This window comes from Gambusia affinis, linkage group LG08, assembly GCF_019740435.1.
Source record: "Gambusia affinis linkage group LG08, SWU_Gaff_1.0, whole genome shotgun sequence".
Classification (NCBI taxonomy): domain Eukaryota; kingdom Metazoa; phylum Chordata; class Actinopteri; order Cyprinodontiformes; family Poeciliidae; genus Gambusia; species Gambusia affinis.
The window spans coordinates 8350092-8377311 of record NC_057875.1 but is presented as its reverse complement, the minus strand read 5'-3'; the positions used below and the strand labels follow the sequence as shown (position 1 = coordinate 8377311).

At 37.6% G+C, this 27220-nt stretch overlaps 2 protein-coding genes across 3 annotated transcripts; both read right to left on the bottom strand.

Moving 5' to 3' along the window:
* Window positions 1-10294: 10294 nt before the first annotated feature.
* On the bottom strand, window positions 10295-16174 carry fbxl22 (F-box and leucine-rich repeat protein 22). Of its 2 annotated transcripts, XM_044123758.1 has the most exons (3): window positions 15899-16174; window positions 15689-15802; window positions 10349-11134 (listed from the first exon to the last, which is right to left on the bottom strand). In XM_044123758.1, exons 1-3 carry the CDS (start codon window positions 16024-16026, stop codon window positions 10786-10788), a joined length of 591 nt encoding a protein of 196 aa, XP_043979693.1. In that variant the 5' UTR covers window positions 16027-16174; the 3' UTR covers window positions 10349-10785. The 2 variants fall into 2 exon arrangements, with proteins under 2 accessions (XP_043979692.1, XP_043979693.1); XM_044123757.1 differs by having other exon boundaries at window positions 10295-11134; window positions 15689-16170.
* Window positions 16175-19329: 3155 nt separating this feature from the next.
* Window positions 19330-27071, bottom strand: usp3 (ubiquitin specific peptidase 3). Its single transcript, XM_044123756.1, has 15 exons — window positions 26610-27071; window positions 26289-26349; window positions 25252-25389; window positions 24999-25082; window positions 24724-24805; window positions 24559-24638; window positions 23902-24015; window positions 23525-23638; window positions 23269-23418; window positions 22590-22696; window positions 22340-22420; window positions 22129-22247; window positions 21910-22023; window positions 20872-20939; window positions 19330-20406 (listed from the first exon to the last, which is right to left on the bottom strand). Exons 1-15 carry the CDS (start codon window positions 26698-26700, stop codon window positions 20001-20003), a joined length of 1809 nt encoding a protein of 602 aa, XP_043979691.1. The 5' UTR covers window positions 26701-27071; the 3' UTR covers window positions 19330-20000.
* Window positions 27072-27220: the final 149 nt, after the last annotated feature.

Below are 27220 nucleotides of genomic sequence, written 5' to 3'. Positions count from 1 at the left end.
ATAACAAAATAATACCAAAATAAAAATGCAAGAAACTGGTGAGTAGTATTCAGTTCATTAGATTCAAGAAGCACAGATTCACAACAAATGTCATCTCAGCATGCTTTAGAAAAAAACTTATCTAAATTATAAACTGATCTAAATATATATATGGTATATTTGTACATATATATATACAAACTATGTATATATGTGTGTATGCAGGCATGTGTGCGTGTGTGTGTGTGTTCCTTTTTGATCTAAGTAATTAAATAAATCTGTTAAATTCAGCACACTCTTTTTTCACTTTAGGAAGCCTAGCCGATACAAATGCATCAAGTCATTTGTGCAGAACGCAGATTCTGTTTTGTGAATAATTGTGAAGGAAAAATGATGAATGATTTTCTCATATATAGAAGAGATATAGTTTGAAGGTTTGTGAACTTTTAAATATTTCTGTATGTCCCCTCAATTTTAAGTTGAAAATGATTAAATAATCCTGATTTAGTTTAAAAAAAAAAACAATTAAAAAAGTAAAATGGATATCAGTAGAAAAGTTTTATTTTTACTCTTTTACTGTAAATGGATGGTCGACCACATAATGTTATTCAGATTCACATGTATTTAAACACATTTGTCACATTTCTCCACAGAAAATACAGTGTAAAAGTAATAATAGAAAACAATGCAATGTAATTTATGTACACAGTGGTACACAATAAAAGCAGAATGAAATAAATCCAGCACTACATAACTATTTAAATAATGGTGTTCACTGCAGTTAGACTGAATGACTCTCCTGTTACTTCTGCGACTGATCATTCTTCTCTTTATTGGCCTTGGAGATCGTCTTGTTGTGTCTGTTGGTGTCTCCTCTCTGTCACCACCTGCCTGATAATGCACCTCATAATGCTGTCTACCTCAGAAACTCCAGAAGTTTGTTTTGTAAAAAAGTGAAGTGGAAGAATAACAGAACAGCCAACCTGCTGACACCCCACTCCTCCTGCTGACCCTGACAGACGGTGCCACAGGCAGACATGCTGTGTCTTTCCAGTCAGGTGATCAACAATTCAGGACACAGGACGTGTCTCCAGCAGCTTTATTGTGAAGGTGATTCTTGGATTCATGCAAATCTGACCTGGTGTTTTGGATGTACCAGATAAAGTAAGATTACATGGCCCACACACTGATTTCCACCTGGTCCTGGTGAGTGTTGATGTGATTGAATCGGAACATCTATTTTCACCTCCCTGTCTGTATTCATCCAAGCTACAATGACCTCAGCAACTGCTTAGATAATAAATTATCTAAATATTCACACCAAAGTAACTTGTCTTGAGTCATTCAGCGAACTGGTGGATGGTTAGGTGTGTAAAGTTTCACTGCCTTTTCCTCTGAAGGAGAGTCTAGTTTATGCTCAAACAAACGTTATCTTATCAATTTTGAAATTGGTTTATTATTGCTTGTCCTTGCCAGTGTGTTGGGATAGGACCTATCAGTCAATGGGCAGAGGACAGGGCATCCTGCACAGGTCAGTAGTTTAACACGGAGCAACTTCACTTGTGTTAAATCTGTGGGGGTTTTTAAAGTTTTTTTTTTTATTTACTGGGACAATTTGTCCAGAACACTAAAAGGTCTCAACTAAGCAATGAGTCAACAAGTTGGTGTTTTAGTAGGAAACTCTTTGCTTTGGATTTGAGCCACAAACGGGCATAAAGTAATAAGAACGAGATTTTGCCCCGCAACTCCTCTGTTGATAATCATGAAAGAAATGAAAGTTAATCCAATACTTTTATTGGATTTGTCCTGTACTATCTGTATTTAATACTTTTTTGTGTCAGTAGCAAGAAAGCAAATAAGAAGAACCTTGTTCCCTTTCCACATGTGAGAATGGTTGTTAACTTTAGAGAAAAATGTGAAAAGAACTGTTGTGAAACTGGATGTATTGTCTGACGGGAACTTCCAAAGATATGCCATTAACCAGGAAACTTGTGCAATTAGGTGAAAGGTCAGAAAGTTCACTCTGATAAATATCTGGTAATACTATTGCACAATAATAAAAAAGACCGTCAGCATGAAGAACAGGAAAATAAGTTAGCTTCAAATAATAAATATTTTTACAACATGGTCCATAAAACAAAACATTGTTTCTGCAATACAGCCTAATGGATAGTAAAATGAGATCATCCTAAAGTTAATAAGATGATTTTGGGAAATGGCAACGTTAAAGAAATTCAATGGATAAGAAGGCTTCTTCATTTTTGGAGGGATGGTGGAGTGCCAGGGGAAAATCTGAGAATGCACACAGAGACTGAGATTAGCAAGTGGTGGTGAGTGTTTTGTTGATGATGATATATTTGTTCTTTCTTCCATGAGTTGTGTTGTGAGTTGCTGGAACGTTAAAGGGTGGATAACTGGATGAGTAATAGTTGATTGTTGTAGAAAGGTCCTAGGAGTGCAAACCAGGGGAGCAGCCAGAGAACCATTGAGGAGATTCACAACGAGAGTCTTGGAGTGAGTTGTAAATGAACTCTGAATGAGAGGAGGAAGAGTGATGGAAAAAGAAAAGGAATCGAACTGGGAATCTGTTTTCACATGGGAAATGCAACAAGAAGGAAGGCATTTGAACATCTAGACAACATGGAAGCTGAGAGACCCAGGGGTTAAAGTAAACCTGACAACAGGTCATGTGAGCAAAACAATCAGGAATCTGCCCTCCTGAGCTCCTCCTGATTGGACTTGACAAGCTCCAGCTGTGAACACCTGTGGGTTACACCTTGCAATCAAAGGGAGTAGTGACAGGCATTGTGGATATGATGATCATATTAAATCCACCATGTTCATAAAAAACAAAGCTTGATTGTTAGGAAAGCTAAACCACAACTAACATTCAGTCTTCTTGTTTACTGACTGACAGCATATAAGTGTTAATCTGTTATAAAAAGGAAAGTCTTTTCAAAAATGTTTTTAAGCTCGCTGAGCTTTCTTTGACTTTATATTTTAACACAATACTGAAAATAGCTAACGTTGAATTTTCTTCCAGCAGTAACAACATCTACACTGAAGAGTGAGTGTAACAGAATGATGCTTAAATAAGGTGCATGCACAGCTCATTACATGGAGCTGTGCAGCTCCATGTTAATGATGCGCTAGTATCTCTCTATGCACACATGCATCAGTGTACAGATTCATGTTTGTAGAGTGACACTATAAGACAGAATGATTGCTTTAAAATTGCTCTAGGTTTTTATATGTTTATATCTCTTTTAAGATATTGGAGATAATAGACCTCTGCATGTAAATGTTCAAATCTGATTGCCGTGCAATAGTGAAAAGGCTGTGCTCTTTTTTCTATCAGGCTTTTATATACTGGAATTCACCAAGGGTACAGAGACGTAATAGCCCTTTGTTTCTAATCCTTTCCATCCATGTTTTCTACAGCAACGATAGCACTGACAACAAAAGAGTAAATGCATTATGAGCTCAGGCTGAAAGCCTGTCATTATAAGTAGCTTTCTTGTGTCCACACTCTGACTCATGAGTGTGCTTCATTCAGCCTCCCACTCCTTTCTGCACATGTCATGTGCGGCTCTGTCCTCGTCTACTTTGACGTCAGGAGGCACGCTGCCCTCCCGCATCGCCTGTCGAGGGCGACCAGTTGGATAGACCGGTCCATGCAGGAAGCCTCTTTGCAGAGGCTGTGATCAATAGCAGACACACAAGACTCCCTATCTAATCACCAGTTCAAAGCGGAAACAATACTCAGTGTGCAACATCAGCACAGCGCGTTCCCTCACTTCTGGCTTTGCTTTTCACTCTGTCTTTGCCTGGAGCTCAGCGAAAAGAGCCTCACCAGAGTCCCCTCCGTCTTCCTCTGTGATGCTCCAGTTACAACCTCACACGGACTCTGGCCAGAGCTCAGCCGCCTTTGCTGCAGAAAGAAGGAGAAATAATTCCACAAATAGACCCATCCTCTGACTCACAGGGGAACACGAGCCCCACTTCTGAATGCTCTTGCCTCAAATTTCATGTGTGCCCTAGGCCAAAAGAAGTTAAGAAGGAACTACAGGGAAATCAAATTTGGAATTATTAGATCATACTGGAGGTATCAAGGGAGGAAGACTGATCTGTGCATAAATACATATTGTTATGAAAATAGGTTGATTTTTGGAGCTTGCAGCTGTCTGTCAATAAAAGAGCACAGCTAATCCAGAGTAGGATGATTGGGAAAATAACGGCCAGACTGGGGGTGATATTTCCCTTCAGTTATTGAAAGTGGATTTATCTGTACCTTTTTTTGGCTTCATAAAAAGAGTCAAACTAATAGGCTATTTCTTCTAACTGAGCCTGTAAGTTTAGTTTTACTAGCAAGGACCACGCTACAAAGATGTACGTTTAAAGATTTATTGATGAATGGATGAGGGATGAAAGGATGAACGATCTTGATTTGGTCATCTGGGGAGAATGATGGAGGGGTTGGCAAGTGAAGACTCTGTGTGGGGGGTTTGGTCTTCGGGAAATGGTTCCTCTGATCCTCCAACATAGGATCCCCAAAAGAGTCTGATTTAAATTGAACAGAGAAGAGAATAGGCTTGTAATAAACCACTGAGGTTGTTGTGGATGCATGAACTTGTGATGACCAGCAAATTAAGACTTGTAACGTCTGATTGGAGATGCCTGACTGGATGCTGAAAAGGTGGCTCCTATGTAAAAGCATGGGCGGAATAAAGTTTGAGAGAGATGCCGGACTTGACTGAAATGGCTTGAGAACGAGACTTAAGTGGATGGATTATGGGATTCTGAAATGAGGCTTGGACCTTGAGATGAACTGTTTACTGAAACTCTGATCTGAACATAAAGATTGGCTCATATGGGTAGAGGATGGGATTAGGATGGAAGAGATTAAATTGATGAGAGAAAGCAAAGTGATCAGTTGACTTATCTGAAGAGTGATATGTGAATGTTATAACTTCATCCATGAAAAGCATGGATGAATGAAGGATTGTGCTTGAAGAGATAGAGCAACAGTGGAGACGGTTGGATATTATGGAAGAAGATGGTGGAATTGGAGATGGATGAGTTTCTGAATCTGAAGCAAAGAGGAAGGAAATGATAGAACATCGAGGTTGTTCTGAGTTACTGGAATGGAATTTACTCTGCAGTTTCATAATTTTTAATTGTCAAAGAAAGGAAAACTACCAACAGTTCTGATTCCGCTTCACAGTTCTGCATTATTTTGTGTTGGTATGCATGTCTCATAAAATCCCAAATAAAATTAAACCTGTGGTTGTGACATGACATGATCTCGACTATTACAAAGGTCATAAATACTTTTGCAAGGTCCCATAGCTCTTTCTGTAGACAAGGATAAAATGAAGGAAGCCATTTATTTCCTGGAAGCCATTAGCGAGGTGATTGGATTACTCCAGACCTCCTATTTTAGGGAGACATGTTACGTGATGCTCTATATGTGATAAGAATGGAGCAGTTGTTACACATGTGAAAACCACCTCTGCACAAAGACAGCTCGATATAGTGAAAAATACATTTGGATTATGCTCAGAAGTAAATTTCAGTTTTATATGAGAGTGGAACCTAAAAATGATAAAAAATTCAAAGAAAAACTGGCCTTGCTGTAAGCTTTCCCTCCAAACTCTGCATAGAAATCCAGAAGAAAGTCTTGATGAGGTTTCACAGCACATGAAAGTGGGAGGTGAGAGACTGCTAATGATTGAGTCAAACCTCCATCTGTGTTGCAGCTCCCGTGTTCTTCTTTTCATTTTTTTTCCCTCTTTGAGCTGACATGTTTTTACACCTATAAAGGCTTTTTTTTTTTTCACGGAGCTCACTAGTCCTTGAGTTAATTTACCGTTTCTCTGTGCTAGGATACCGCTGCTCTCCAGCCATCCTCCTCCTCTGCTGCCTGCTCTTCTCATTTCAATAGCACCTTACAATATAAGCACAGCTGGCAAAAATAAAATATTTCTATTTAAAAGTTAAATTAGTACAATATATATATAATTATTTTTTCAGTTGTAGTATTCATATTATTTCACCCTAAACTAAAGCAAACGTTCCTCTCCTGGATGCATGAATCACCTCTGGAATAACTATGGCGAAATCGAGCTAAATAATTCAAGAGCGAGGCCTGCGCTACAAGATAGGCTCAAGAGAGCTACTTAAGGACTGAGGCCTGAGGCACGAAGCCTTTGAGTTACTCCTGGAGGAAATGTGGAGAATATAGTATCCCGGGACAGAAGAGGGGCTTCAAAGCTCTTCTACATTATTAAACTACTGCCTCCATCTGCAGCAGACGGGAGCCTGAGGACAGACTCACACCTGCTTAAGAAGGTGCAACCATAACACAAACACGCACCAACGTACACACATGAAATACAATGCTAAGAGGGCTGTAACTCACATCAGACTCGACACAACTTCTGAACAGACGTCTGAGGCTCGGAGACTTAAATAACTATCACTTGATGTGTCTCTAGCCTGGATGAGATTTATCTTCTTGTCATTTTATTTTATTGTGGACAAACAAAAGCGGTTTTCTTCTCCAGAGCAGCTGCATGTGCACAACAACCATAGCTGTGATTGCTCATGCTGCTCCTACTTGTTTTATATAACACATAAAAAAGCCACAATGTCAAAGCAATAGTTTTTTGGGGGTTTTTGTTTGTTTTTTGAAGCGGGCTTCTGTGAAGGTATCAGAAATGGACCTTTCACATGTAGCAGAAAGTTAAAAAATCCTCAGAGTAGTGGAAGGCTAGGAGATATGGACCACTACAGCTGCAGCGAAGGAGTTTCATCTTTTCCTGTCACTGCAACAAATCAATCCAAGACTCACCTCAAATGCAAGTAGATGCAGCAGCCTCCACCACTATTGATTAGCATCCATAGCAGAAATGTGGACATTTGATTTTGATGCATTGGAACAAGGATATGTCTAACATTTGCAGGATAACTCACAAGGTCTGAAGCTGCCATAGATTAAGCAGGAGTTAGTAGTAAAACCGGACTTCTGAACAAATGGGTTGATAATTGTAGGAAACATTTTTGGGAAATAATAGTAATCATAATCAATATTGTCATAGCAAACTGTAGCAATAGTATTGCCAGTACAAATTTTTCTAATATCTAGCTGCCTTAAACAAAATTTATTATTTCATAAAGAAGCAAGTGAAAAACCCACATATAGTTTTTTCATAAAAATTTACACAATGGGGATTCAATTAATACTACTACCTTACAATTTATTTAATAGTAAAGTATTCACTTAGAATAATAACAGTTGAAGTACAAAACCTAATGAAGATGGGGTAAAAACCTAAATGAGGCTTTAATATTTTAAACACCACAAGTTATTAACTTTTCTCTAATCTCTAAAAATCATTAAAGGCTCACATGATCAGAGGACAACAGCAGACTGCTGTACAGTTTGTTGACAACAGATGAAACAAGTCCCTCAAATGAAAGGAAGGGATGAAAGGATGTCAAGGCTGTTTCTTTTGTCCCAGTCCGCCCCCATCTTTGGGTCACCAATTCTCCATAACCGTAGTTATTTTGGTTATTTGTATGAGTCTTTACTAGAGGGAGCAATCATTGTGGAGGGTATTGTATCTTTTCATTTTTTCTCTGTGACGAGAACTAAGCCTATTTTTTTTCCCTCACAAGAAAGCGGCACACACATCGACTGTCTAGACTGTCGTTTCGAAGTAAAGAGCATGCAATCTGAAGAGAAGTGTCAGGTTACAGCCCCAGCTCTGACAACACAAAGCTTTGACTTGTTCAAAGTAGCACAGATGCTGATTAATGTATTTCCCTCTGCTGTCACTCTGAAAAAAAAAAAACAAAAAAAACATTCTCCTTCAGTAGCCTGGGAAAGCACTAGCTCAGTCACAAATTACTGAAAATCTTCCAGCTTGTTTACTTCTCTCTCGGTTGCAGTAAATCACCCCACTCTTCTTAACTTCCAACATGAGTGGGTATTTAGGGGGTTAAGTTGTGAAAATGCCTCCCATGGCTGACCTCATGAGCATGCCAGGAAACCAGTGATTTCAGCTTTTGAGACTCAAATGCCTACCCATATCCCTGTTACGTTCTTTGCGTCAGTACCTCCTCCTGTTATTATTGCCAACATCCTGTCTTTATCAGCTCATATTTCACAAAGGGAGCAGAGAAACGCCACTAACACCACAAAACTCCCTCTCTTTGAATGGCAGACTTGATTTTCTGCTCTTTCTTATTTTGTTTTTGAGCCTTGTGTATGACAAACATAAATACAAAGATATACAAATGCCTTACACTGTCCTTAGAAAGACTGTGGCTCAGTCAACAGAGTACTCATCTTGAATTTTGAAAGTTGTATGTCCAATTCCAGCTTCTTCCTGCCCAGTATCAGAATTGGGTTGAAAGACTTTAAAAAAATAGTTTCAAAATCCCCAACAAAGAAGAAAAACAGTGCATCTTAAAAGAATTTTACACAAAAATAGATTAAGATAGATCTTACATTTATCTGAAGGTTTGAAAAGGCCCATTTGTGCAGTTTTCACATTATTTTGCTGTTTCCACATGTCTCTAAAACTTGAAATTGTTCTATTTAGTAAAATACCTGTTCCCATTTATACACACGCTAATAATTAAAACTATTAGGCTCTGCTTGCGTGGAATAAGAGGTTAGTTAGACTTCTTTGTTGTTCAAAGAAAACATTTTGAAGGGACTTGGAGAAAAGCAGTTTTATGTAGGGTAAAAGTAAAATCTAGACACAAATCTAAATACAAATCATGTGCAATGTACTGGAATACACTGGAAGCTTTTCAGTACCTACCTACAAAACTATTTGGACAAGGGTCTTTTTCACTTTCTATTTTCATATACGCTATTGTGACCCTACTGTTTTAATTTCTTTCCTTAAGGAAGATTTTACTTTGAGATAATTCAAAGTAGTCAACTCTAAACAATGTGTGTTTGTGAAAGATAAGACCAACTCCTTAACGTGAGAAGAAAAGCATCTGAAATGCGATGTTGAAATGTTACTTTTCATTGTTTAATTACGCAGCACATGCTTCTGACACCTTTGTTTAGAAAGAACAAAACAAATCACAAACACATTATTAAAAATGTTGCCAATGTTTTTTTAAAGCTGTTTAAATTTGCATTGTCTTACTTCCTTACAAAGATGAAAAGCCTTTCCTCGCTCCACATGATACTGTTTGGTTGGTGTGAAGCTGCTAATTAAAATGATTAAAGTGAACTGTATGATCCATTTGATTTTTTTTTTTATTAAATTTGCTATTCTAATTATAGAACAAGAATAGCAAAATCAATCCTTTAGCAATTTACAATGCATTAAAATTTTTTATGAGGCATTGTGCCTGAATAACAGCAGTTTTGCTGAACAGCGGAGGGTACAGCGTCGGTCAGAAATATGCATAAACTTGTCTTTGGCATGAATGTCATATTTGTTTTCAGGGTTTTATCATAGGATTTAAACTACTTTTAAACTTATCACTATATATATATATATATATATATATATATATATATATAAATAATATGTAGATAAAATACAGTAATATTCAATAGATTAGAATGTGCACTCAGTTTGTCAGATTAAAAGTACTTTTTAATCTAAACTTTAAGCTGTTGCTAAACTTAGTTTTCAATAAGCCAACATTTCTGTATTAAATGTTTTTATGGGCTGATTTGATATTCTAGTTTTAAATGTCATATTTTTATTGCTTGCAGGTAATAAAAAGTAAATCAGTCCAGTCATACACTGACTTACTTTGATTTCTTTGTATTTGAGAATTACCTGGGTTGTTGACATTTGTGTGAGAATGGCCTCATTAAAATTGTTTAAGCTGAAAAACATGAATAATGTATTTGATACTTGTTTACCTGCTGCATGTCATGATGAATTAAGACAGTTCTTAAGGCAAAATGAGGTTTAACATTGTTCTAGCATGACATAATAAACTGCATGGTATGTATGTATGCAATTTTATGAGTCATTGTTTTCAGTAAGCATATTTTCCCAATACATATATAGGGATCATATCAGAGAAGTCACACCCTGCATCTTTATAGAGAGAATTTGTATAGAAACCTTGTCTATTAAAGGCTTTCAAGAATTATGAATACTTGAGCAGTTTTGGATTTGCTGTGTTGATAATAAACTGTCAGTAGGTAATAAATTTATCTTTGAACATATCTTAGATTGGAAGACAAATGTTCCAGGAGTCCTCCAGGAAATCACTAGTAATATATTGCCAAGAAATATATTGCCAAGAAGTTGTCTGACTCATACTTTCTCATAAAATGGAAAACTTTAATTTAACATTTCTTTGTACATAAAAAACAAAGATAATACAAACAGAATACTGAAACAGAAAGGCATTGAGAATCTTTTTAGTCATTTGTGTAGGAACAAAACAAACCTTTTCTTTTCTGTTTTTTGTCTTAGCAGCCATCCAGGTCCTTATAGTATTCATACAAATGTAGAGATTGTATAATTTGCTGAAGCAAACTACAAACCAGTTGCTCAATCATCAAAGTGAAATAATTACAGTATTAAAGTGTGAGTTTAAGAATCAGAGTTAAGGGCACATCCAGATAAGACTTTGAAGAAACTGCATTGGTCTTTATAAGAAACAAAATCTATAAAAGGGGAATATAAAATTTACAAAATGTTATTAAAATTTAAAAGCAAAATAATAATTGATCAAAAAGAGCATAATCATCACTGTCAAGTCCTCATTTAAAAGTGTCAGAGGTGTTTTATCCATTAGGAGCTTTCTTCAGGAGTACTGGAGGAATTTCTGCAGTGCTTTGCTAAGTGGCTCCTTCTCCTCAGGTTTGCTATCAGGAATCATATCAGCGCTCCGCTCCGCGCTCAGCTGGATGACAGGTCTCATCTCCTTACAGCTCTGCAGCCCAGCCTTAGTGATGTTCCTGCAGAAATCCACTCTTACTTCCTCCAGGTTGTCCCCGTGCTCTGCTACACCTTGCAGGCTTTGGTCTGTGATGCGCACGCAGTTTTCAAGTCGTAGGCTGCGCAGTTTCTTGCACTTCTGCAGTACAGCGACCAAATCCTGGTCAGTGATGTGCGCGCAGCCGGACAACGTCAGGGTGAGAAGGTTAGGACACCTGCAGCACAGACAGCAGTCACAGTGGTTTTTTTTGTACTCTTGTGGAGAGTGGTGAGTCACTTCCATACCACACAAAAAGGAGGATTAATATCTCTGGATTAAGTCAAGTCTTAAGCAAATAACAATGACAGGTTTGTTTGGTTTTTCCTGATGAATATTGCTAAGGTCAAAATTAGTCTCAGGAAACATTGGTAGATGTAAATGGAGAAGAAGAAACGTGACCTGTGTAACGCTAGACAAGGTGAATCCTACACCAGTCTATCCTCTGTTTATGCTCTGTTCCACTGAGGCTATTTGTGTTTCCACTCTCCAATAGTATTTGATTAATACTCAACAAAACACTCACAGGATGTTTAGTGTGAGACAAAGAGCAACTTCTCTGCTCTACCTACAAAAAAGCGCTCTGAGCAAATAAAAAACGAGTATCAGTGGAGTGCAGCCCACTTGCAGGCCATCTCTACAGAGGATGCAGGCAGACACTTGGACCAGGGGTGTCATTCATGTTCGCTGATGCAGATTATATAAAGACTTACATAATGTTACTGCTTTCCCTACATGTGAGCCAAACATATTCCAACACTGCAAGAGCGCTGCCCCAGTAACCTTTGAACATGCAGAATCTCAATCATGTGCCTGGTTGTGCCATTAGAAGACCGTTCTCATTTTATTAGGTGTCGGTACTGATAGTAAAACATGACGAGGATGTGAAAGAGGTCTTATCGTAGCGCTTTGAGTTTCGTTTGTTGTCTTGTGACAACAAATGAAGCAAAGATCATAAACAAACTGGGTATTTATAACAGGAGGAGTTATAAAGAAATTATCAAGAATTGTGACATAACCCAGTCCTTTATGATACTCAATGTTTATAGTTTATCCTACCACACATTTCTGTATGCAACATTTTAATTTTCTCACACAGATGTACCTCTTGAACCTTTTGACAAATTTCATTGTATTGATTTTGTAGCACTATGTGTGTGCATGCGTGTGCGTTTGTGTAAAGGGTGGGGATGAGGGGAAGGTTGAGGGGAGGGGAATAATTGAAATAGAAAAATACAAGGAAAAACCTTATGTTTCAAAATTGTCTGGTTGTCTTTTCTGCCCTTGGGGAGTAGAAAATGAAATATCACTTCATTTTATGAAATGACATTTAACCTTAGGCACATCAATGAGTCTGTTTCCTTTCTCAGCCATTTTGTCTCTTCACTGCAGGTTTGTAAGTAGACACTGATTTCATTGATATCACATGATAGATGCATTATTAATTAAATAACTTGTGAGAAGTAACTGAACTCAACCAAGCAGTTACATTACACTAAAGAAAAACAAGCAAAATAGGATTTGGTAGAATAACAATTTAACTTAAATCATTAAAGGGTTAGACACCATTCTATGTGAATATAATTTTCTTGTTTTCTGATGTCAGATTCTACTTTCAGTTTTCTCTTTTAAAAGAAAACAATGATAGGTGAATGCTGTGTTGTTGTTTACCAAAGGTTTTATTAACCAATCAGCATCAAAAGAATTTTATTTTGATCTAATAGCTTAGAGAATTCATTACCCTTTTTTCTCAATTGTTAGTTTCAGTATTCCAATAGCGTCAGCAACATTTCCATCAAGGTTTGGTTTAGACATGATGTGTTCCTAATTAAAACAAAACAGCTTAGTGAGCTGCCTGGGCCTCGTTGAACACCAACAGTATGCCAACATGTAGTCACGTCTCTAATGAACCGTTTGGTTTACTGAAGCCTGTTTTCCCTGGTCAAATTATTCCATCACTTTGTTTGGGAAACTAAGATGAACATTTTTGCTTCATCATCATCAGTTTTTTGAATTAAAAGCTTCTTTTCTAGCAGGGTTTGGGAAATCTGTAGCCTTTTCAGGTCCAGGTGAAGAATTTGCAAAGCTAAAACTTTGTCTATGCTGGCAGCAGAAAGTATAATTAAAATAGAAGCACAGGACATGCTTCTTTTGATTTTGTAACTGTAAGCATCAATTTAGCCAAATGGTGCGGATCAAAGCTTGGAAAAATCCAACTAACAACTGCAAAGTTCGAGGCTAAACTTTGAGTACCACCCACTATGAAACCTACCCAGCGTGGTACACCAAGCATGTTTCCTTATGTTGTGTAATTAATACTACGACCTCAGGATAATGAGAAATGAGTTTTTGATAAATAATTTACGATACTCATCTGTTCAGAAGAAGCATTAGATTTTTAAAATATATAAAGGAGCCTGTAGACATGCTGGCCTTTATTGGTTTTCCCAGGAAGATAAAGATAGACACAAATGTGGCGTCAGAGTTGAGGAGGCAGGCAGAGACAGACGCACATGTTCGCTTCTCAAACAGCAACAAAGAGCCAATTGTAGGCTCCACCTGCCTGCATAAATCTCCAGTTTGCAGCTGACTGGGAGTGTCTGTGGCCAAATAACTCTTTTATCACTCCCACAGCTCTTCTGTGCCCCCTCCCACTTTGTCACGTGCGCTCCGTTTCCTCTCCCTTTTCAGACAGTTTAGGAGAGTTTATCAGCATGCAGAGAGTATATGCCTGAAAGGCACCGAAATACAAGCCCCCCGACAAAGGAGGTGGTTCCAGTTTTGAGTCATCTCACAGCTCTCGTGTCGTGCTTCTCAAATTTCACAATGCAGGACGTGCAGCCTCCTCTCTCCCTTCTGTCCTGGCCTGCCACAGCAGCTCAGCTCCCCTTACATCAGCAGTTATTACTGGCTGCCTTGAAGAAATTATCCAGAGACCTCATTACGCCTCTGTGGGTTGATTCCTGGCCTCTGTGGGGCCGGCCACACACACAAGGCCAGGAGCCAAAAGAGCTAAGTTTCAATGACCTATCACATACAAATTTTACGTCACTCAGTAAATATAATTATACATGTGCCAACAGTTGTGTTTGGCAAAAGAATTAGTCTCATACCTAGCAGATGCTATTTTGTTTTACAGGCAACTTTGGATATGGCATCTGTTTCTGATGATTTTGTTCCCTGGTGCCTTCAGCTAAACACAAGGGTTTGACTAAAACCAGTGCTCACAGTTTTGAGCTATAGAGACCTTAAAACATCCTGACACTGTTATCAACATGACCCTCGCTTTGTTTACATCCAAAATCAAGAAAAGAGGCACAGTTTTAGAAGGCTGCTGCCAGTCCAACAGGTGGCACTCTATCTCTCTAGCACCTTCCGAAAAGTTTTAATTTATAGTTATGTTGATCAAGTCCGAGCCCATTTCTAATTGGTGTTCAGGGCTCTCTTAAAGTTAGGATCAGAATTTTTTTTTTTTTTCCCTCCAGGGGGTGTTTTGTGGGCTCTAGTGTCCCTTATTTGAAAGTAGGCTGACAGAAAATGGGGAAAGACATGCAATAAATGTTGACAGGTCTGGGAATCGAACCCTCGACAGCCACATTGAAGACTCAAGTCCTCCAAATGTGGGTTGCACTATCCCCTATGCCACAACAGCTCACCCTAGGAGCAGAAATTTGATTGTCAGGTTAGAGCTGCTGCTTCTCCTCATCAAGAGGAGCCAGTTGAGGTGGCTCCACTTGGTTGAGAACTCATCTTTCAGAAACCCTTCCACTATTCAGAATCTGCTTGTCTTGCAGCAGCTCCTCTGACTGGTTAATATCACTTATATTTTTAAAGTCCCTTTCCTCACATTCAAGAACAACCAGAGCACTCAGTTACTCTCTTGTTGCTGATATTTGCATTTTCCACTTTTCAAATCCTATCTCCCACTAAAAGTGAATTCTCTGTCGTGTTGTTTTTACCATTTTCGTTTGCTTTTATGGGTTTCATTGTAATGTGACTTTGTTCTTTAAAAAAAGGTGTATGTTAAAGGTACTAGTATTGTGAAAAAATGCATTTAAATTAACCTGGTAGTGAGAGGCACAAAGTTTTTGTACTTAAATGACAAATTTGAACTGAGCACAGCTATCCCTGGCATCAATAAATTGTGTTCTATGGGAATAAATAAAAAAAATCTAATCATAGAAATTTTTAGGTGAAGTGATTTTATTTAATAACTAATAAGTTTGATTCCTGTTCTGGATCGAGTGTCTAAAGTAATAAGTAAATGTTCCTGTTATGGAAGTAGCTTCTCTGGATTGTGAGTTTGTTCTAATTTTAAGATAAACATTACCATTTTATGCAAAGAGTGAAGTTTACTATCAAAGCTAAACATCATTTAAATTTATATAGGATACAAATGAACTTACAAATCTAGAAATTGCATTTATACATGGGGTAAAAGTTGTTCTTTTAAGAGGTATATTAACAAACATAATTTTTTGTTACAGCTAGAACCATTTCACCTACTGCTGCATTAAAATGCCCACGCCGCACATCACTGCACAACCAAATACAGAAGACTTGCAACCTAATTCCTTGGATGATCTGACAAATAACTTTTAATCCACATGTTTTCAGGATCCCCAAATGAAATTGTCCTTTACGTCTCACATAATCTTTGATTGTTCATTTTTGATTCATAACTTATTGTGATTCTTTACTAAGAAAAGATCAAATGCACATAGAAACTCACATGTGGCACACATGGGCCAGGAAAGTGCTGACCAGGCTGTCATGTTTGCTGCAGATGTCCTTCTGGAACGAGCTCTTCAACCAGTCCTCAATGTTGCACACCAGCTGGACTCTGCTGGAGTACCAGCATATAGTTAGGTAACGCAATGATGGTCCCAGCACATAGTTGTCCCATCTAAGCTGACAAGGGGAGCTGAAGTGGAGCAGGTACCATAGGCAGGGGTCAAGGTAGACTTCACGCAGCTGACAACAGGTGAGGGACAAACTTCTCCGGCTGTCCTTGTCCAGGAAGGAGAAAAGGTGGAGGAGACACTCGCGGTTGAGCTGAGTAAGATGCATGATTAAAAAGTCCTGCTACGTGTAGAGAGGCCTCGTCTCTGGGGCAGAGACAGACCTGCTGGTAGTCAGCAACAATGAACCCACAGCCAGTATTGTGTGGCCTAGATACATGATGCCCCCTCAGGCGCACGCTGAAGGGCCTGCACATATAAGGCGGTGAGGAGACGGCTATTTTGGGAAGACAACTGTGATACGTTCAAAGATGGAAGTGTTTGAGCTCCCTTTCCATCTGTCATGGCTCTCAACAGGCAGCAAGCCCTAGACAGGGCCAGATGTTTACACTGTCCTGGCCTACTTCACGCAAACATCAGAGTTACACACCCGCAACAACACATGTAAAAAGTACAACTCCAAAACTTACTGTGAATGTATCTATTCACAAATTACTCTGTTAATTTACAAAAAAATGTTGACAATGAGCTGAATTAAAACTTTTATCCTGTGAAGAATCATTGTTGTATTGTTTCTTTTCAAGCAAACTAAACATTGCGTAGTGTCATGCCATAAAGCTATATACATATATAAATAGACAAAATAGATAATTCTGCCCCTTGTACTTATCCATTCTAAGACATTTTTATTATTTGTTGTCCTCAGTGTGCACTTAAACATGGTCCTTTCCAGATTTATTGTCATTTCTAGTAAAGATGTGTAAAAGGTTTTAAAACAAAGTAACCTTTAATTTCACATTTCAAAAATTTCCAACCTATTACTGAGTATATTAATTCTGTGGGGGCAATATATCACCTGTAACAAAATGTTTCAAGAAAATCACCAATGCTGCTGTTATTAGCATGCTTATTTTCTGTAAAATATCTGTAGTCCAAGTACATTATGTTTATCAGATAAGTGATGGCTAACAGAAATGCTTTGTGTTGTCCCGAGCAATATATAAACCCATATATAATATAATAATATAAACCCACAGTTATTTGTTAATTGATTATATATATATATATATATATATATATATATATATTGATTTAATCTTAAATTTTAAGTGCTGTTGATAATTCTGATGTAGTTATGGGACATAAAAAAGATCTAAATAAATTTTTCAAGTAACACAGATCAAAGAACAACTAAATCTTCAACTTCCTGATGAAATTACTCTAATTGAACTCTTTTTTTCCCCAACAGTTACTGCAGAGGTTATACAACATCATAATTACAGGAGTAAACAGCAGCAACAGCACTGGATGGTTTACACAAACTCGTCTGAGACTGTCACATTCAAGATAATCACAAAGACAAATAACTTCCCTGCTCCAAGCTGGACTGTTGGACATGTGAGTTAGAGACACAAGCACATGAAGTGCTATGTAGAACTTGCCTAAGGCAGCCTGGTAATCTGTGACTCAGTGTGTTTGCTCAACTGGAGAGCAGAGAATGTTCTGATGCCAGAATACTATTAGTCCACATGTATGTCATCACTCTACTTTCCAAGTAAGTCCAGTTAAACTTGTTATCAGCAGGCTGTTAGAGGGGAAAAAAATCCCTCAACAATAGGAAATGCCGTTTTTGGAGGGTGATCACATTATGTACCGTGACATGATGTTCCTAACAAGACTTCTGATGCAAACAGAACAACATGCTGCAAGCAAATTATTAGTACACAAAATGTAAGATGCACATGGAAGAGTAGAAAAAGCCCACTTGTTTCATTGGTGGAAGGGAGGGATGGAGAAGCGACCTAGCAGCCACCTGTGTGAAGGCAACTAAGAGCAGCTGTTCCTGTGTATAGTGAAGTACTTGTTCCTGCCACAGCGAGAGGGTTTACTGGTTGGCACGTGTGCAGAGGGGAACTCTGTGTGCATGTGTGCGCCTGGGCGTGGGCAAAGAGCTTTGCTAAAGGCTAAAGACAAGCCATATATTAAGCCCTGCAAAAAAAATATGCTCAGTATACTATAGAGCAGGGGTGTCAAACTGCAGTCCTCGAGGGCCGCTGTCCTGCAACTTTTAGATGTGCCTCCGCTGCACCACCCCTGAATAGAATAATTAGGTCATTAGCAAGGCTTTGGAGAACTGATCTACACAAGGAGGAGGTAATTAAGCCATTTCATTCCAGTGTTTTGTACCTGTGGCACATCTAAAAACTGCAGGACAGCGGCCCTTGAGGACTGGAGCTTGACACCCCTGCTATAGAGCCTCACTCCACCACAACATGGACTGTTTAGCATCAGAAAATGTAAAAAGAGCATTAGGACATTTGTAAAGGAGACAAATACAGAATTCACAATGAATGGTAAGATTTTACTATCATTCAAGTTTTGAATGATATATATTTGGATTTGAAACCAATAATTGCATGTTTTACTACTTAAAACTAAAAATTCTATGCCTATGACAGTTGCCAGTGGTAGGATACAGAATATGTGTCTAGTTAGAAAAGAATTAAAATGTTAATTCATTTCAGTCATTTGATTCAAAAAGTGAAACTCAATTCTTACATGTAAATGATTTTTGTTCATTTTGATGATTATGGCTGATAACTAATGATAATGCAAAATTCAGTTTCTCACTTAATTAGAATATTACATGAGATCAACAAAAAATAATCCTGAAAACAATGGCTGAGTTGATAGGTTTCCATCAGTCATTAACTTTCACCTGGATGATAAGTCACATATAAACCATTGTTAAATAAGCTTACTGTTCACAGAACTGGATCTTCATAAAATCAAGGAAATTATGGACAAGCCTGACCATTCTCTTCATGAGTCCGGCTTGGGAAACAGTGTCTTCAATCAGAGCCTTCTTCGAATTAGCTTTAACGCAGACCGCTACAGGAGAGCTTTCCTGCCAACAGTCATCACTATCTACAGTAACTCTTTGAATAATTCCAATGAGTTACAACATTTAATTTCCCTTTGGGATAAATAAAGTATTTCTGAATTTGAATCGAAGCATATTAATGGAAAGTTTAGTGGAAGGAAAAGGTGTAGCAAGACAAGATAGACAGGCAACAGTGAAAACAGCAGCCTTGAGAGGAAAAATCAATATCTGCAATAGTGAGCCTTTTTCTATTTGTCTTTTATAATATTCTAATTATCAGAAAACATTAAGTTCTAAATTTTAATAATCACGAAAAGTAGTAAATAGAATATATGTCACTGTGTAATAAAACTATACACATTTTACTTTTTTGAGTTACTGAAATAAATTACATTTTGAAGGATTTTCCAATTAAGATGCTCATAAAATGTATTTGAATATCTGTCTTTAACAGATATAAAATAGCCTAACAGACTGATGAGAACAGAAATAGAGTTCAGATATAAGGAAAAACATCACAACGTATCATATGAATGAAAGAGTTTTCATTGCATTCAGTCATGGCAGCAATAACTCATACATACTCAACTGTGAATTTCATTAGGTCCCGTGACTGATCATTTAGGGAAACATAAACGTTAAATGATAATCCACCAGAAAAACAAAATGATCACTACTTTTTATGTTTGGTGGTAAAGAAGGAAATACAAATTAAAAGCCCAAATAAACACTGAAATTCAAAGACATTGCAGTATAAACACTAAATATCCACTAAAAACTGGAAAAGAGAGCTACACATTTTAAAATTTTGGAAAATTGAAAAATAAAAATAAAAATTTGAGAAAATAACAGAACAGTAATATATTCACAATGACTCTGTGGTGATACAGTCTCCATCTACTGACCTTTGAACCACCTCAGGTTCCCAAAGCTCCAGCTTTCCTTCATTATTATAAACAATAACCTTTGGAATCTATTACATACACAAATGTCTGACAAAATTACAAAAAAAAAGAAGCAAAAAACAATTAAAAATACAAAAAAAAGCAGCAAGTCAAACATGATTATTTCAAACAACTCAAGAAACATACAATGAATAGGAAAATAAACTACAATAATAATAAATCCAGCACTGTGACACATCTGAGGTGAAACCAACATGAAGGAAAGCTAATGTGAGGCAGTGAATTGTGACTGAATCACGGTGCAGCAGTTTGGAGAGCTTCCTCTGAGGTATCTCTGTCTGCTGCAGGCTCCTGCGACGCCATCTTCGCCTCTTTTAATGGAGCCATATTTATGCTCGCATCTTCTTCAGCTATCTCATCCAGGATATTTGCTTGTGTGGTGTCCGTCAAACACGTCTGTGCGTCTGCCGCAGCTATTTCTGTCGAAAAGCAGTCCGTGGCTGCCATGTCCACGCTGGGCTGAGTTGTGGCAGTGCTGTCAGTGTCTAAAGCCTCTTGAACAGTCCTCTCAACGTAAAAGAGGATATAGGCCTTGGCTTTCTTCACTGTGTCCTCATTGGTCAGAGTCACTGTGCTGTCGTTAAAGTGGTACCAGTGGCCCTCGTGGCTGCCATATGCTGTATAATGCCCTGATCCAACCCTGTGAACACACAATCACGTTTTACCTTCTGAATTTTTACAGATTCATCTATTGCTGGTGGAGCACAAAGGAACACAGTCAACCTGAATGTACAGCAGTGGCACAACACTGCCTCTTAGTGGTCACATTTGGCATAGCAACAATTATCTGAATGTACTTTCAAGGACTCTCTCTAATGCCTTTCTGTTTTAAACTGCAGCTGTCTATAAAACTTGTTGCTCTATAATTCAGTGATTGATATCTTTGGTTAAATGAGGCTTTCATTTACTTTTAAAGACCAGCTGAAAAGCCCTATGTTTGGGTTTTTCAGCTATTAGGCTGCTGCAACATGAATCTCCTACAAATGCTTTTGAAATAAGTAAATTAACAATGAATATCATTATACTTTTTTCATAGTTATCTTAAACAAAATGACTTGCTTAAACCATGGCAGTAAAGCGTGAATGATGCAAGACCTTGACTCACCCAGATCCATGGTGCACCACGACAGCAGCAAGGTCATACAAACAGCTCCCTGGTAACGAGTTCTCTGGCTGCAGAGGGAAAAGAAAGATTTCAATCATGTAAATGTCTTTTTTTCGAGAGCCACATGTTTGGAAAATAGCATTTTAAGAGTTGCTTTTACACTTCAAGTTTGTTGTGTACACGATAACATTACACAAAAAGCTTTGCACCAGAATGATGTTGGCGAACAACTAATGAAATAATTTATAGTTTACAATCTAAACTACAGTAAGTATGCTTAGTTCTTAAAACTGGAGACAAAGACTAAGGGATTTTGCAAATATGAACACAGGATGGAATGTACGCAATTACAGGATTAAATTTGTAACAGGTAGGGTGAGCCAACTGTTTCTGTGCTGTAGGGGGAGCTGAAAAGGAAGAGACTACCATGTGCTTTTCCTCATGAATTAAACTGGTAAGAGCTGAAACACCAAAGTTTCTCACAAATGTAACTTTTTACTTAACAACTATACAGTATTCACTCATCTACCATCAAAAACAAAACGTGAGTGAGATCCAAGATTCAGCTCTTCTAGGAAGGCTTTCCATATTGTTTAGGAAGTGTGTTACATAGACATTTTTTTTACTTTCTTCCAACAGTGAATTTGTGAGGTCAGACATTGATGTTGGATGAGAAAGTCTTGCTCATATTTAGTTTGCTATAATTAGAACCAAGAGTTGCCGTTTTATCAAGCTGAGGTCAGGAAACTCAAATTCTTCTAAAACAAGCTCGCTCATGCATGAGCGTCTCTTGTGTTCTGGTGCACAGTCATAGGAAGGGGATATTCTCAGACTGTTCCTACAAAGTTGGGAGCATGAAATTGTTCCTAAATGTCTCTATATGTTGCAGCAACAAATGTTTCTTTCACTAGACCTAAGGGGCTAAGCTAGCTTGTAATTTTTTTTTAATTTCCTAGTAAAAAAAAAACACTTTCCAGATATTAAAATGATATAAAACTACTTGAAATAGTAATGGCTGTTAAGATGTTTCCAGCTCACCTCAAGTAAGAAGTCCCTCATGTCCAGGCCCTTCAGTGGAAACTCCACGTAAGTGTCCACCTTGTTTCTCAGAAAAGCAGTCCAGTGGAACCGTTTGAGGTGCAGGCACAAGACCTACATTTTCAAACCAAACAAAACTTTTTATGCCTTTAAAGCCTCAAAAAACAAGTACTAAATAAATAAAACAGTCATTAAGTCCTAAATATATCTCCCTCACACCTTTGGCAGCTTCTGGATCCAGAACTTCTTGGTTGATTTCTGTCGTTTTTTACACTTGTGGCAATAATATAGTTCTGTTTCATCAAGTTCTTCCAGGTCAGTGAAGCTACGCAAGCAGTCTACAACAAATTAAACAAATACAAACCTGTTTTAAAGATAACAAAAAAAGAATGGCCAACAAATTGGTTATCTTCAACAGTATTAGATTTACCACGTAAAGTGCATAGAGGTCCTGGCTCCTGGTCCTTACTTCTCTTTTGTCTAAACTGACTAGGAATGTCCAAAGAAAGGTCTGAAGCAACAAGAATGGAGAAGAAAAAAATACTTAGTTGGATGGATCAAAATTTTATTATGCCTTCATCAATGCCATGGGAAGAAACAAAAACATAGACAATAGTGTTATTTGTTCTTTAACAGAAAAAGCTAAAGGAATTTTGAAGCAGAAAAACAGCTCGACTTACCAAGAAATGGATCAAACTTTCGAGATTCTGTTCCACATATCAGGCAGTTAACTTCGTTTTGAAGAATACCACCAAAAATAGATGTGACAACACTGGAAGTTCCATTTCTGCAAAGAATCAGACAGGAAGACATTGATATTAGTTAACAAAAAAGGGATACTGTCATATTTGGGAAGAAATAAAGCAAGCCAGAGTATACAAATGAGTCTTTTTGACATATTAAAATGCGTATTACAAGCAACAATTAAGACCAAAAGAATTATCTAAATAGCTATAAAATTGATTAATCATAAAAAAATAATAATAATCAAAGTAATTACAAAAACAGCCAAGACCAATTTAATGGGTGCTAAAAACATGATCGTGTGAAAGCTGCAGCTTTGCAGTTAGAAATTTTACTGCACAACAGTATGAGACACTTTTCAGTACCATGACATGTCGAAGTTTAAATAGTAAAGTCCTTTTTGATGAGATGCCAACGAAAATGCTGGCATAGTAATTATAACTATGTTTTCATATGTTTGCAGAAGATATATATGCATTTCTAGTTTCAATAAACATAATTAGGTCACATTGTACTTTTTTTATACCACAGTTTTTGTTCATGATCACGTAATACCTTGAGAATCTCACATTTTCAGCACCATGAACATAAACAAAGAAAAAAAAAACAACTCACATGCAGCATTTACTGTCTGTGGGGGAGAGTCTGACTCCGTCCTGAGGCGAGACAGGGTAAGATGCCCCGTTGCAGCTGTACTGCAGCTCCCTGTGCAGGTGATCTAACAAGTAGCGCATGAATTCATGAGCATCCTGCTGCTGATAGCCCCTGTACAAACACATGCAGTCTTCTATTACAGCTGTGTATAAACACTCAAGGAAGTGAGAAGAAAACAAATTTAGTAGCAACATTTTTTTTTCCCTTGTGTTTTTACCTGAAACTGGGCATGATTTTCCATATGGCATAAAATAGGGAGTCTGGACTAAAGGCAGTCTGGCCCCCTTGCCAAAGGGAACAAAGAGTTTTCCTGAACTCCTCCACCAAGGAACTGTTTAACAGAAAACAACTATTTTACAACACTGCATAGTCTTGAACAATAACACAATAGATAAACACTTCTTTTTAAAGCTTACTTCAGACAATCTGACATATTCCACCATAGTACTGTGAGATTTATTTTTGTACTCCTCAAAATACCTCATGACTGTTTTTACATGACTGACAACAAATAATTTGACTACAATATGATACTTTAAAACGAATAGGAGATTTATGCCCAGGGATTCTCCTTCCTGCAGAAGAGGACCTTACACACTGTTGTTCCCCTGGCTGCGGGTGTGGTACATCCTCCTTCCTGCCGTCTTACCGCTGCGCAGGGCAACAGCAGGCAGCTCCTTGAAATAACAGCTGAACTGCTCGATGTTGCTGTCAAAGGAAGAACATTTTGTCAAAACAGAAACTAATGTGAAATGTGGAAGAAGACAACATCCAAAAATATGCCAGGTATCTCAGCTTCAACTTTACTCTGCAGTCACATAGTAAGATGGAATAGAATCAGAGCTGGAGAAATGTATTCATCTCATTAATTCTCAATTAGGTTGAAGGGAAATGCTAAGGAATCTAAACAGGAGTTTAAAAAAAAAAAAAAAAAACAAAACACAACCCCCCTTCCCCCAAAAAAAACATTAAAATATTAAACAGATTCAAACATTACAAAACAAGTAATAGCTTTTTTATTTAACATGTTTTGATACTATTAGATAATCTTGTTGCATGAGGCAAAGACGTATCAGTGGAGAAACCTGGGCTCAACTGCTTCTTGTTTCTAGGCAGCCTCTGTAATATCCTTCAATCTGCAACAGACTGTATTAATAAAGGCTCATGGGGCTCTGACTCCACTGGGGAAGAACTGCTGATTTGTGCTGTAAGTCCAGTAGGCCACCCACCTCCCTCAGAGCAAAGCCTTACCTGAGTGACTGCAGGATGGCATTCATAAAGCATGTGTTGCCCAAGTTTCGAAGACCAGTGGCACCCACAGCCACCCCGTCCTGAAAGAAGTGAAGCTGAGTATTAAATCTGTCAAATCTTATGGAAAACCATTCTACATTATTTTTAAAGTGGAATAATACTTACATTATCTTTTAGCAACTTTCCATCTGCGGCTGAGCTTTCTAGAAGTTTCCTCTTCCTCTGTCTGTCTCCCAAAAGCAATGAACTGCAAAGGATGAGGTTTTGTTTTTAATTTTCAATATATATGAGAAACTGTTTTAAAGTCAAATAACATTCAAATTTCACATAATCGTTGAGGCAAGTTGTTTTAGCCAAATATTTTAGGAACTGCAGAGATGTCAAAATACATAATCAATCAAATGCATTTTAAGGCTCTATTAGTGAATATTTTTACTTACTTTTCTAAACTCTGGAGATGTTCTCTCACCTTCTGTGTATGCCCAAGTTTGGTGTCATTGACAACAAAGTCATCACATCTGTAACTACATATAAATAAACAGTTACAACACACATTTAAAAACAATTGTAATCTCTAATAAATCTTTGCAGTGTCACACACTAAAGCTTTAGTGAATCCATAAAAAAAGAAGATTAACTGTTTGAGTTTTAAAGAAATGTAGCAAAACTGCATTTGTTCTTGGGAAAACTCACCAAAATACACTGAAGTTGATGCAGTCCATGCAGACAGAATGATAGGTTTTATCTTTTTCCTGTTTTTCCCCCTTCCTTTGACAAATGCTGGGGCCTTGGTTCTCTTCAAAGTGTTTCTTGGCATGCCCATTGACATATCTATATAAAAATTGGTCATTTAATAAGGTAAAAACATCAATAATTACCAGAAACATATATTAAGAATAAAAAAAGAATCAGGAATTCTGATTTTCCTGATATCTTCACTTTTACAATACAGGACTATTCGGTTTAATTATGCAAACAGACTATGCAAATTAAAGACTATGCTCTCTATTCAAAACGCATCATTTTTAATTGAAGTTTAGTAATTCAACTAGGGGTAATCATGGAATACATGTCTCAGGTTGTCCTGTTCTACACTTTATTGTAAACAAGTTGAGTGGAACAGGTTTCCAAATTTTGTATAAATCACAGCACCAATGGATAAAGAATGTAAACACATAACATCCAGGCTGCATCTTAACAATGTTGAAAAAAAGTTATATCTAGTAGACTAAGCAGAAAAGTCCAGACTTATGTAATTGTGAATAAATAATGCAGGTTAAAACTGTGCAAGGTTGACAAGATTTTTTATATAAAAATAGTAATACTGTATACTATTGGAACTCATTCCAATCATTGGATAATGTCAAATATAGGCCTAATTTAAACAGTTTTTAACAAGATAACTTCAAGTCCATAATAACATATATTCAAGACCTACCTGGTTTAAAAAAACTCACATACCTGATAAGCTTATATCTACCCTAACTTGAGCAAGTTAAAGATAATTATGCCAAACTGTCCTTCCACTGTAGACAGGCCTTCCTTCATTAGACATTTTGACCAATGTCCTGTAATCTATTTTTGCTTTATCATTGTTTCCTCTTCTATGTAGCAGTTTTTTCAATTATAAAGAGCTTAATAAAAAACGCATTATTAGTAGTTTCCACAAGAGAAAACTAAATGTTAGTTTAGTTGTGGTTTCTTGTTAATAACAAAAATCAGCTACCTACCGCCCACAGTGAACCATCAGACAGGTAAGGCAAATCCATGGACTTTTATTCGACCTGCAAACTAAACATAAAACATGATAACGTAATGGAGCCAAATGGTGCGTTCGATTGAACCATTTTTTACTATTGCTATAACAACTGAATTGTGATTTGCCCTTGTGGCTGTTTACAAGTAGCTACAGTGGCTAGCAAACTGACACAGATACGATTGCGTGCGAAGTCTGACTTAGGGATAAGGTTAAAAATATGCCCCAGTCTGCTCCAACTTAACTATCTTCATATTAGTTTTATATACGGAACTGAGACAAATGCCGCTCTTACCATTACAACACCAAGAGGACGGTATACCGTTAGGGAACCTGGGGGAGTCGGTGGCACAGCTTACGTTAGAGCTGAGATGAGGGCACTCCATCAGCTTCACAACTCTATGGACAGAACAACACCAGCAGTACCAGGACAAGCACTCTACAATTAAAAACCCTCAACAATACCAATGGTATCCGGCCAGCTAACAATAGTTAGCCAATTAACCTAAAGCAGCTAGCGAGTACACGTTTTCCTGTCTTCGCTAATGCCAACGCGTTAGGTAACTACAAGAGCTTGCACTTTTCTGACTAAGAGTTCAAATAAAATCAACCCTCGGTAGTTTCCACCCACACATATTGTAAGGTAAAACAGTAACGATATCTTTGGTGTTTACGCAGTAGGTAACTGCTGGCCACAAACAAATGGATATAACTCAAGGAAGTGACGTACATTCCACCGGCTCTCGCTGGTTTTCGTCACAAAGATGAAAAGTCTCAGAGATAAACGCTTTAGCGCTTCCGTCCTTGTGCATAAAAGATAGAAAAGGCTGTGTAGGCAGTCTCATCGTATGTGAGGTAGAACTATTTCTTTTTAATGTGTGATTTCTTTCCTTTGCAAGTTCTATA